At 42.7% G+C, this 13,078-nt stretch overlaps 1 protein-coding gene across 1 annotated transcript; it reads right to left on the bottom strand.

Moving 5' to 3' along the window:
• Positions 1-5,833: 5,833 nt before the first annotated feature.
• LOC116089461 (PC-esterase domain-containing protein 1B-like) lies at positions 5,834-7,102 on the bottom strand. Its single transcript, XM_031368992.1, has one exon. It carries the CDS (start codon positions 7,100-7,102, stop codon positions 5,834-5,836), a length of 1,269 nt encoding a protein of 422 aa, XP_031224852.1.
• Between the last annotated feature and the right edge of the window lie 5,976 nt (positions 7,103-13,078).

Raw genomic sequence — 13,078 nt, 5'->3', positions numbered from 1 at the left:
AATTTATTACTGTGTTTCCATAAAAGTCCACCTAATCTTGTAAACAGGAACTGCTAACTCCAGGCCACTGTAACCATCAAGTCCCTCCTATGTTGGAAACACACTTCGAAGCCCTTATGAAAATCATAGCCTAGTACAGTAGTTCTCAACCTTCCCCCTTGCTGTGACCTTTAATACAGTTCCTCATGTTGTAGTAACCCTCAACCATAAAATTATTTTCATTCCTACTTTGTAACTGTAATTTTGCCACTATTAAGAATTATAATGTACATATCTGATATGCAGGATATGTGATATGCAATCTCTATGAATGGGTTGGGTATTCAACCTATAAAGGGGTCTAGATCCACAGGTTGAGAACAGCTGGCCTAGTAGCCCAGCTAGCTACTTACAAATAGAACCAGAAGACTCTATGCACTTCCTCCCGTTGTACCTTGGCAACTTATTAGTAGCAGCCTATTTACCGTAGTTTCTTTAACTAGTATGTCATGTTCCACTTTCACCACAACATTTGAAGGTATTCTAAATCCCAGCGAACAAAATTACAGTTTGGAAAAACACAGCAAGCACCAGACAGACACAGATACGGTAAGACTATTGGAAATGCCAGCTCAGGAATTTAAAGAATCATGCTAGATATGCTAAAGGCTCTAACTAGAAAACAAACAAATACAGACAACAGACCTGGTCAGGGTGTGGCTCAGTGAGTAAAATGTCTGCTTTACAACAGTGGGGATCCAACCTCATATCCCACGTCAAATCCACAGCCCACGTGGATCCCAGCAGGCAGGATGCATAGCTAGAGAATACCAGGAGCAAGCTGGCCTAGCTGAAAAGAGGAGGTCCAGACTCGCCAAGACACTCAGCCTAGTATTGAAGATGGAGAGCTATGGAGGCAGGCACCCACTGTCTACTTCAGGCCTTCCCACATACATGTATACTCACCCACACATATGGTTATATATGTGAACACCTGAACACTTATACACATACACACACAGAGAGACACACGACACACATGTGCATATATGCAAAAACAATAAAGATCATGCAGGAAAACAGTAATATAAATAGAAAGAGGGAATTCTAAGGAAAAATCTTAAAAACCAAACGAAACCAAGCCAAACAAAAAAACCACCAAGCCATGCAGAAGTTGAAACATGGCAACAAAAATCCACCAAGGGTCAGGCTACCTGTGGTAGAAATCAGTGGGCAAGCTTGTGAAACTAAGGCCCTTGACCTTGTAAAGGTAGACAGAAAGCACACAGCTCAAGCTGTCATTGACCTGATGTGTGTGCTACAGACACATACCACCCGCAACACATAATGTCCCCTGCAATAATAATCCTTCAAAGTAGACAAAATGGGGAAACTATATAGGTATACAAATATGTGTGTGTATATACACATACATGTATGTATGTATGTATGTATGTAATGTTTGTATGTATGTACCTACTTACATATGCATATGGCACCTGCAGCCATCAAGTCCCTCCTATGTTGGAAACACAATTTGGAGCCCTTATGAGGATCATAGCCTAGTCCAGTGGTTCTCAACCTTCCCGATGCTGTGACCCTTTAATACAGTTCCTCTTGTGGTCACCCCCCAACGATAAAATTATCTTTAATGCTACTTTGTAACTGCAATTTTGCTACTGTTGTGAATTATAATGTAAAGAGGAACAACAACAGAATGAGTGTAGTACAATCTTAGTAAGAACCCCATGAAAGAGGAGAGAGAAGAAAGCAGAAATCAGAAGAAAACCAAGAATTTACCTCATTAATATTAGATACTATACTAAAGATCTATGCATTTCAGAAAACAGAAAGTGATAACATAAATGACTCTCTATACAGCCATATTATATTTAACTTGCAATAAATCAGAGATAAAGAGAGAAATATCAATTTAGAAGAAGGGAAATATGCTAATTTTCAAGATGAAAAGGGAAGAAATATACCAACTTCTCCTCAGAAATTATGTAAGCAACAGAATGAAATAAAATAATTAATTGTTGATCAAACAGGGAAAATACGCTACATTTTTTTTTATCCACTTAACGTACCCTTCAGTGGGAAAGAGAAATAATTCTTCTAGTAAAAACTTAAGAGGTTTTGTTGCTAGTAAAACCTTTTTGCTAAAAATGTTTAAAGAGGTTCCTCATATGTAAAAAAAGAAAAGTAAAAGAATACATAGGGAGGAGACACATGAAGGTAAATGTTTTATTTTAATTCCTACCTGAACACCTGTTTGTTCAAAACAGTAATAGCAATCATGTTTTATTTGATGGCTAACTTATGGATACTCTTGAACCAATTTGGAAGCAATATGGTGTTATTGTATAACAGACCTGTATTAGTTATAAGTATATGCTGAACCTTCAGGGGAACAATGAGAAAATAAATTGGTAAAGAATGATTGATGTGCTGACATAGAAAAAAAATCAAAGTCACAAAATGCTTAATTAGAAACCACAGAGCAGACTGGGAAGATGGCTCAGTTGGGAAAGGTACTCGCAGCCAAGCTTAACAAATAATCCAGGGTCTACCCCTGAGCCTTACACAGGCAAAGAAAAGAGCAGACTTGTACAGTGTGTTTCCTGACCTCTCAATGTGTGCTGTGGTGACCTCTCTCTGTCTCTCTTTCTTTCCCCCTCTCTCACACACACATCAACATAATAAAAATAACTAAAACTACAAGAGGCAGAAGAGTGGAAGAAAAAAAAGAAAGAAAGAAAACAAACCACAAAGGTAAAAAGTAAAGACTAACAGCAATTATAGTAGATATTAATCTAACAGCATCAATAATCACTTTAAATATCATTGGTATAAATATACCACCTAAACACATTGTCAGAATGAATCACAAGATAAAAAATCTATTGTATAAGAAGCATACTGTAAGTTTAACAGCATATAGATTAAATGTAAAGACAGAAAGATAAATCAAAAGAAAGGTGAATTTGTTATATTAATTTCAACCAGAACAAACTTCAAAGCAATGTGTATTACCAGCATAGAGAGGGGCATTACATTATGACAGAGGGATCACCTTTTTAAGGAGTTTAAGGAGATATTCAGTCCCTAGTGTGCTCTCTACCTAAAACATGAGCATTGAAATACAAGAGGCAAAACATGGTAGTGGTCCAAAGAGAAACATTTCAATCCACCATTTGAGCCTCAATGTACTCTATAAGTGACAGAGATACCCAGAAAAAATTGGAAAGGAGATAGTTAAGTCAAAAGCACTATTAATCAGCTGCATATCAATGACTATATTGGAACAAGCCATCTAATTAAGAGTAGAATACACACTTCACCAGTTCATGTGAAATATTTGCCAAGAGAGTTTGCATTCTACTTTCATAAAATGGACCTAAATACACTTAGAGAACAGAAACCATGAAGTGTTTGCTGTTGGTACACAGTAAAATTAAAACAGAAATCAGTTACAGAGAAGGATGAAAAAAAATCCTCTACATACTCAGAGAATAAATGCTGCCTTTGTAAGCCATGCATGTCTACTATGAACACATGCAAATTAAAAAAAAGAAGTGTTAGGTCAAACTGTAAATGCGACTCACCAAACTTTGTGTGACACAACAAAAGCCATCTCTTGAGAGAAACATCCAGCACTGGTGTAGATAATCAGAAAGAACAGAGAGGCGAACTTAATACTCTAAACCTTCACCTATGAAGTGAGAGGAAGGAAATCTAATGGGTTAAAGAAACAAGAAAAAGAAGCAGCAAGAAAGGACTTGGTAACAGGGATACAGCAAAACCAACCAACCAAACAAACAAACAAACCACACACCAAAGGGGTCTTGGGATCAAACATAAGGCTTTAAGCATTTTCCAGACTTAGTCTTACATTTTATACAGAGCAGTTAAAGACCCAGGGTAACCAACACAATATGGAAGAACTATATAAGATAGAGCTTGGTAGCTCTTGTCTTCTAGAATTAGAATAAAGTCACAGCCATCAAGGCAGTGTGATCCATATGAAAGAACAAAGAAGGAAGTGAATGGAAAAGAATGGAGAGTTCAGATATAGTAGCTACAAATGCAATCAAATTATCTTTGGTAAAAGAGCAGGTAATACAATGGAGAGAGTAATGTTTTTTTAATAAATGGTGCTGAAGCAGACACACATATAGACAAATATTTTCCAACCTCTGGAAAACTTCTCCCAACATCAATGATAGCAAATGCTTAAATGGACACCGCAACCGGCACTCTGATCCACTGTTAAGTGGAATGAGAAACTGTGTGTTAAAGTTAGCAGACAGTTTTGCAAGGTTTCTGTTGTGGTTTGTTTTGCAGTATTGAGGACTGACACTCTGGTCTCATGCATCCCAGGCATGTGTCCTATGGCTAAGCTAACGGGATCAGCTAGGCAGTCTCTTACATCTAACACAGTCATCAGGACACAATTCGGCAGCAGTGTCCTCAGCATTGACTCAGACGAAATGAAACTTCACGGCTGCACAAAACCCCACACAGTTGCACATAGACATTTATAACAATTTTATTAATTATTTCCCCAACTGGGAAACAACCAGAATTTTCTACAGTAAGAGAAAGGGGAAACAAACAGTGGAACATTACAATGATGCAATGTTATCCAGGGCTAAAAATAAATGAGCCATCAAGCCACGAGAAGACATAAAGGAAATATATACATGTACATTACTATGTGAAATAAGCCAGTCAGAGAGGTTACATACTATAAAAGGTATAAATCTATGTAACATTCTGTGCTCATCATTATGGGAATAGTTATGGACCCTTGGTTTCCAGAGATTTGGAGGAGGTAGTGGTAAATGGATGGAGTGAGTGAAATGACTTTTTAAAGACAGTGGTTATCATGACATGGTTGCCAAAACCTAGAGGATGCACATGCTAACATACCAAGAGCACATGTGAAACCAGACAAGGAGTGCAGTGATAACGATCTACCAACATAAGCTCATCAACCGTAACACATGGCCATGTGATCGTAGATGATGATGATCATGGGGGCGCTGGGGCTCTGCCTGAGTGGATTTAGAGAGACTACAGGCACCTCTCTGCATTTTCCATGCAATTTTACTGAGACCCCAAAACGGTTCAAGAACACTTCCTCCAGGTTCATGCAAGCAACCTGAATTCAATTTAGTGTATTACCAAAAGAAGAAGAAGAAAAAAAAGACATCAATGTAGGTGTGAGACCATGTGGGAAAAAGTAGTTCAGCGGGAGCAGAGTGAGAGTGTGTAATGGGGAATAAAGGGAACCAAAATACATGCATATGAATGTATGAAACTCCTGAAATATAAAGTTACCAAGCAGAGATAGTAGGCACTTGATGAACTTAAAAATGGAGACTATGCTATTCTAGCAAACTGATCTCTAGAGGTTATACTTTTTAAAGGACAGTATTATTTTCAAACTGGCAAATACAGCCACAGGATCTCCAATCCATCTTACCGTGACTACTTGGAGATTAAATTCTATTAGTACACGCAGAAACCTAGTGGTCAAGACCAAGTCAATAAAGTTCTGAGCCGACATTTTTACTTTTGCTTGAGGAAAAAAAAATGTCAACAGAGATTAGTGCTTTAAGACTTAACTCATTTCTAGGCCTCTCTCATTCTAAGGACAGGAGTGCTTTTTCATGAAGATTATTTCCAAACAAATGCCAACAGGTGTAAGTGCATGCAGTGAGGAATTCCAGATCTGGGCTTCCTCCCCAAGAAACGGCCAAAGAAAACTAAATTGCTTTCAGATAGGGTTACTGAAGGCCACACTACAGAGTCAGGAGGTGTTAAGGCCCCTTGCCTCTTTGTATGCTTAGGTGTGTCGATGATGGCTGTGCCTTCTATGAGATCTGTGTGACTCACTGTGGTGCCGGGTAGGGTAAGGGGTAGCCTCCCTGGTTTCATGGTGGGAATAGACTCTGCGGATAGGGCCGGGTCTATGCTCACGATCAGCTGAGTTGGTTTCCCTGGAGTATCCATGCCTGCGCCTCGGGGAATCTCTATGGAAGGGTGGCTGTTGGGAAGATGGAGAGGAGGGAAGACGGTCCTCTCTGCGGCTGGGCAGGTTTCGAGGGTGGGAAGAAGATCTCTGAGGGCTGTGGTGGTGGTGGTGGTGGTGGTGGTGGTGGTGGTTATAGTGGTCGTGGTGGTGGTGGTGATGGTGGTGATGGTACCTGGAAGAGGGAGAATGCCTGGCCCCAGCAGGTTCCCGCTGCTCACGGTGATGGTGGTCTCGAGGCTGCCTTCGGTCTGCCCGGTCTGGCTGTCTTCCTGCAGGAACATCCCTGATCCACCTTCCCACGGGGTTATGGGCTGGGAGGATCACGCCCCAGGCGTCTGCCACGTGTGCCAGCAGCAGCTGCGAGAGGTAGCGGTGTGCGCGCTCATCCCAGTGTACGCCGTCGCTCAGCCGATGCTGCCCTGCGTGGCGGAAGTGGAAGTGGAGATCCAGCACATCAAAACCACGCCTAGACGCCTCCGAGGAGCTGTAAAAATTGGCCTCCATCACATCTTCACGCAGGCGTGTGGGGCCGCCCGAAGCATCCGGCAGGATGAAGCCCCCGGATACGACCTCAGCCACGGGCATGGTGGTATTCCATATCATGAGGCAGCTGGCGGGCAGCACCTGATGCAAGCATTGGAAGAGCCTCTCCAAGTTCTCTCTGTAGTTTCGGAGGAAATTGCTTCTGTACCTGGACAGGTCCCAGAGGCACGAGTTCATGATCACCACGTCGGGGGCATACTCACCCCATCGCAGCTGCTGCAAGATGTCCTCAACATAGGGCGAATAGGCGCGGGTGAGGAAATAGAAGCGCACCAGGTGGCGGCCGGAGCAGAACTGGCGCACCTCGCGGTAGTGGGCGCCATTGTGCATGCGTCCCCACCTGCCGCCCTCCAGCAGCACGTCGTGTTCGAAGCTCAGCTCGCCTTTACTCTTCAGCTGACTGGAAGACAGCAGGCAGTCCTTCTGGAGCAGGAGCACCAAATCCTTGTAGACGGCTCTCTGAATCGAGTCCCCCAGGACGACGACGAACTTGTTGTGCAACAGCTGCTGAACTTCGTGAGCTCGGAGATGGGGCATGATGGGCTTCCCTTTCTGGGGAATCCTTGGCAGGAAGCTCCCACCCCGGGAAAGCTGAGAACCTCACGGAGAGGAGCTGGCTGCAGCGTTTGAGCTGGGAGGAGACCGAAGGACAGCAAGCTTCTGTGGTCAAAAGCCGCCTCATCCGGTTTGCCTCAGCCCCCACGGGCGTGACCTCTGAACCTTGCAAAAGGATTGCGTGAGTTCAGGCTCCACCTGGCGGAGGAAAGGTGCAGCAACCCAGCAGGAAGCCTGCGGTGGCCCCAGCCTGGGTGAAGCACATGGTGTCCTCGGTGCATGGGCAGTCAGCCTCCGCCAGGGTCTCTGCCAAGCCAAGGTCTTCTTTGCTACCAATATTTCACTAATATCCACAGATCCATCTGGATTGCCTTCAGGCATCTTTTCCTTCTGTTTTCTTTACCGCAGTCTTCATTCTAGCTGAGGATTTTTTTCTTTATGATGCCATTGGCGGGAAGGCGGATCATGCATTTTTTTGGAGGGTAGAACCCAACCTGGAACTGCTGTCAAGATGGCATCCCAAGCAGCGATTGGCAGAACATACGGTGCGACGTAAGAAGTGATGTAGGGAGTCGGCGTGAACCTTTTACCAGCTTTTCCCCGCAAACATGAAATCTTTAGTTTTGTACCAAGGCATACTGGCGGTTTCCTCACCACGCGATAACAGATAACGTTTGTGCTTCCATTGGCTTTACTGTCCCATTCCCTAACTCCCAGTAACCACTTAAACTAATCTCCATTTACACAATTCGCCACTTCAGAAATTCTATGTAAGTGGAATTGTACGGTATGTGACCTTGGGAAATTGCTCTCCACCCACACCTCCCGCATTGTCCTGAGGATTTGTCAACTTCATAAAGAAGTTCCCTCCCTGGAGAGGGAAATGCCAGTTCTTTGTTCTGTTTCTTATTGCTCCCTGAAGTCATCCATTAAAAGGATGATTAGGTTATTTGGTGTTTTGGGTTGTTACAAATAGCAATGCTAAGTACTTCTGTATAGGTTTTGTGTAGATCTGAATTTTTAAAAAACATTTTTTTTTTTAAATAAGCCTGATATTGTCGTTGTTAGGTTGTAGGGTGTTTGTACAGCTAATGTTTTAAGAGATCCCTTGCTTATCTGGTGTGGCTCATGCATGTAGACCCAACATTCAGGAGGAAGAGACAAGGGGAGAGTGAATTTGGGGCCAGTCTGGGCTATTTAGCATAAAGTGAAACTTAGCATCAAAAGAGAAAAGGAAACAAAAATTTCAAACCGTTTTCTGGAGTGACCAAACTCATTCTCACTGATTTGAATAGCGGCTTTAATTTCTCCCTGGGTTGTCATTTGCTTAGCCTGGATATGTGAACCCCCAGATAGTTCATATACTTACTCAAGCAGTTCTGAGACCAGGGAATCAAAAAGAGAGACTTTTCTTTATTCTATGTGGTGCCCTCATGGATGCTGTTAAGCCCCATGGAATTTGCTTTAAAATTCCTCTGTCTCTGGTTTATCTTAGGCCTTTCAGCTGCTGTTTGGGAAACCAGTGGGATAGTGTTTTGTTTGGGAGCCAGGAGAAACCAGAGACTTAAGGCACATACCTGGTATGTGGAGAACTGTTAGGTTTGGTTTTGAAGTCAAAAGTCAAAGCTCTGAAATCACTGTTTTCTCCTTGGTCATGAAGGATGGAAGTAAAATTGTGGGAAAAAAAAAGTGTCCCCTAAAGGTTTTGCATAATGTACATGTTGCTTTTGGCAGACGTCACCTCTGAGGCTCTCCTGGATTTCCTCACACATTCTGAGAATATTTTGAGCTACACTTACCATACTCTGTTTTCTCTGTGATCCAATCACCCTTTCTCTTTCTCAAAACTCTCACCAAAACATCCCTAGTTTTCAGCACTACAGTTCTCCTTTATAAAATCTGTGATATCAGTGTAAGCAGGAACAATACATTATGTTAATGTATAACTTTATGAATTTGTGAGTAGAAAGTGAAAACAATATCCTTTTGACATTTTTGTATAATATGGAAAACTGTTTCTTAGTCTAATAATCTTTTTAAATGATCCTCCAGATAGCTCTTTGGACTTTGGCTAAGCACACACATTTAAGAATAAAAATTAACTCCATAAGCTACTTGCGTTTGTGTATAATTTGGATCTATACTTCAATTGTTCTTTTCTTCCTCTTAGTTTTGAAGAGACTACTATAACAATACTTACTTTTTTTTTTTTTCCTCAAGAGCGGACTTGGTCATATGTTAGTATCAATGTATTTTTGACTTCCATGCCATAAAATGTGAATTTTAAATTAAATATAAACATATATTTTTTTCCCTCACTAAATGAAGTGGATGGTATATCTAATTGGTGGCATAAAGCTTTCTTGAGAAGGAGATGAATAACTGTGTCCCCTCTACTAAAATAAATAATGTAGGACCATAGAAACAGAGCCACCACAAAGTATTAAAACGTTTTGGCTTGGGAAAGAGAATTGTACTGACACAAGGTATATAGACATACCCATGGATAGTTCTGAGCTAAGAGTGTTAGATTTTAGCAGTTAAATTTGAAATTTTACTGTAATAGTTTCACTGTTAACCTCTTTTGAGTTTAGAAAATCATTCTGGTTGTAGGAGTTAAGAGTTAACTGTGTAGATGGTAAAAAGATGTGTCAAAGAAAGAGAAGGACCCTAAGAAGGCACAAGGGCTGAGGATATAGCTATGGTTAATAAAAGTGTGTGCTCATTAGCTAGAGAAGCCTCTGCTGACCTTCATATGCCTGTTCTCTCCCCCTCTTGCCAGCACTTTCTAAACCCTGCTTTATTTTTCTTCGCAACCCTCACTGACACAATATATTTTGTTATTTTATTATTGTATTATCATTTTCTTATTCTATCAAATTTAAGCCCTATGAGAAAAGAGACCTGTTTCCATTTACTTGTTTCCCCAGTTTTTAAAATGATGTTGACTATGTAGCCGATAAATCAATAAGTGCTTGGGTGATGAAACAGTCACCTGTGGACATTCATTATTAGAAGAGATCATTAAAAGCAGCCCTAACACCCAGCTACTGCTTGTATTGCCTGAGTAACCCTTCTGCTATCTCAGTATCCAGTCTGTGTTCATATAATCATCCATGTCTTAGTACTGGGAGTGCTTCCCCTGAGTGTGTTCTGTCCTCAGGAAACAGGAACATCAGCTGAGCCTGCCTGTACTTAGAATGTAAGTCCTGAGATACTGTCTTAAAGAAGGAAGGAAGGAAGGGAGGGAGGGAAGGAGGGAGAGAAGGAGGGAAGGAGAAAAGGGAAAGAAAACTGGACTGTTGAGAGCCTCTAATTTTTTAATACCCTGTTTTATATCTTAAGATATTAGAGGACGTCATCATTTTTCTCTGATGTGGCTGTCTTGAATGTTATTTGGAGACTATTAATCTCTTTGTGTCTTTTTTAAAAAAAAAATTAGCCTTAAAATCTCTTTAGTTATTTCTGATACCAAGGCATGATCCCCATTGTGTGTAAGCACATGGCTACATATTCTACGAGCACAATGGTCGATAATTCAGGAGTATGTCACCATACCAGAGCAAGAACGGCTCCGTGTGCTAACTATGTGACTGCACATGAGATAATGCCCCTTTTCTCTCCCAAAACGACTGAGCTTTTTAAAAGTAACATTTGTATTGACTATTTGGGAGTTTCATATCACGAACCCTGAACATGCTTACTTTCCAGTCCCCCCTCCAGCCTCCAACCCTTGGGACCTCCCCACTCCAAAAGAAGATGAATAAAAAAAAGTCCAGTTAGACGCTGGAGCATGGTCAAATTCCCAGTGATCTGCCTCTTAAGGAAAACTCAGTCCTCCCTACCCACACCCGGGTCAGAAGCCATCACTTGTGGAGAGCTACACTTCAGCATCCCTATCACAGTTCATTCTCTTCAGTGCCTTTCTGTTTAGGTTGTTATGGGTTTGAGGGGTTGAAGTGGGGGATGGTGTTGTCAGAGAAGCCTTCTACATCCCTTCTACTCAACTGTGAGCCTGCAGTCATCAATACAATCCCAAAAGTAGCTACCTTGTCCTTTACAGTCAATGGGAGCATAGATCATGGAATGACACACGGTTTCTGGTATGGACCACAGACATCCACATCGTCTCTCTTGTCAGTACGTGTCATAGACCTCAGCATGATCTCCAGTAGCACTACAGACCATGGATGTGAACACAGCCCTCGCCTGCTACATGGGGTATGGGCACCATCAAAGCCCTTGGCGGCAGCACAGGCCAAGGACATCAACATGGTCTCAGGTGGCAGTGCAGGCCGCAGAGCTCAACATGGGTTCAGGTTGCAGCACAGACTATGGACATGCGCACAATCTTAGTGATCACTCAGGCCAATGACACGAACATGGCTCCTGGCAGCTATAGGACCATGGAAATCCACATGAACCCTGGCCTTCAACATGGTCTGGGGCAGTGGACTACAGATACCAAAGTGGCCTCCAGGGGCAGTATGCACCATAGAGGTCTTTCGAGGAGGTCCAATTCAGAAATAAACCATTCTTCATCTTGGACATCCTGCTGTTCAGAACCAGGGTTGTGCTCCAGAGTGCTCCACGCCACTCAGTTAGCCCTACTTTGCAAGGACACGCTCCGTTATCACCCCAGGCTTCACGCCTATCACTTTCCATCATGTCTCTGATTCTGCTTCTTTCATGGCTCTATTCCTCTGTCTTTCTCACCTCTCCACCAAGTAGTTCATGTGTTGTGGTGGCATTCAGAACTGCAATATGAGGTATTGACCAGTAACGTTTCTGATTTCTGAAGCACCATAAATACTGGAACACTGCCAAGACTTGTCTCAAATGTCCTTCGGTGGCTCAGAATCGGGGATATGTGGCAGCTAGACAGGTCATCCAGGGACAGGTTGGGTACGAGCTCCTGGCTGCTACATACCTCCTTGCCCTCGATGTCTGCCACCCCAAGGCTCACCAGGCTTGACCTTTGTGCTTATAGTCTGCAGGCAGCACTGCTACCATGCGCTTTCTAATTCCCAGCAGGGCAGGCATCATGGGGAGAAGCTACAGGGCATCCACGCTAGGTACTGGCTAGTGGACTTTGGATCAGTCCTATTCGGTTATGGCGTATTTCCTTGGGAGCTCCAGCCCACGGCACACCATTCTGTCCTCAGTGCTGGTCACTGGATGGCTTGACTCAGTAAGCATAACTAGCCTGAACCAATCAATGCCTTGTAACCCCTGCCCCACAGCAGGTCAAGCAGCACAGGTGGCAGCTGCTATGGCTCCATAGATACAGATGAGCCTAGGGCCAGCCCTATTGAGCAATGGCACGTTACTATAGGAGCTCCAGGGATATCTCTTCTTGCTGGCTACCAGGTGTAGCTGCTGTACCTGTAGGCTGTGGTTAGCACTGTAGCCCTAGGTGTTCTCTCTCCCTGTGGGCAAGCAGCACAGGCCCAGGGCTGAGTTTTTGATTCAGGTTCTCTGTCCTCCACATTTGGGGGTGAGGGTGAGGAAGGAAGTAAGCTTCATCCAATTCACTTGTTTTTCACCGCATGTATGTCTCTTCTCCTTGTTTTGCTTATCGATAGAGCAGTTAGATCAAAACCTTCATTTTCAAGTTGTCATTTTATTAACTTTCTAAAGCCAGGCCAGAATATGAGGTTGGTTCTACTTAAAAATTTCTTTACTATGTCTATTTACTCTTCTCAGAATGTGTCACAAGACACCTGTGGCATTCAAAAGTAAATCCAGTTTTCCAGGTGTGGTGTGATCAACACAATTCGGGATTTGGATTATCACCTCTTTTGTTAAATTAATGCTGCCAAAAATCTAATCTGCTTTTTTTGGGTAATCCATTGCTCCCATGACTCATCCCAAGCCTTTCCCTTCCACCATACGTGTCTGAGTCATCTTAATACATGATAAATATTAACTCCTTTATCCCGAGTCTATGCCTCTGGC

This window comes from Mastomys coucha, unplaced genomic scaffold (genome assembly GCF_008632895.1).
Source record: "Mastomys coucha isolate ucsf_1 unplaced genomic scaffold, UCSF_Mcou_1 pScaffold14, whole genome shotgun sequence".
Taxonomy (NCBI): Eukaryota; Metazoa; Chordata; class Mammalia; order Rodentia; family Muridae; genus Mastomys; species Mastomys coucha.
Note: the sequence above shows the minus strand (reverse complement) of the source record. Positions and strands in the feature narration are given on the sequence as shown.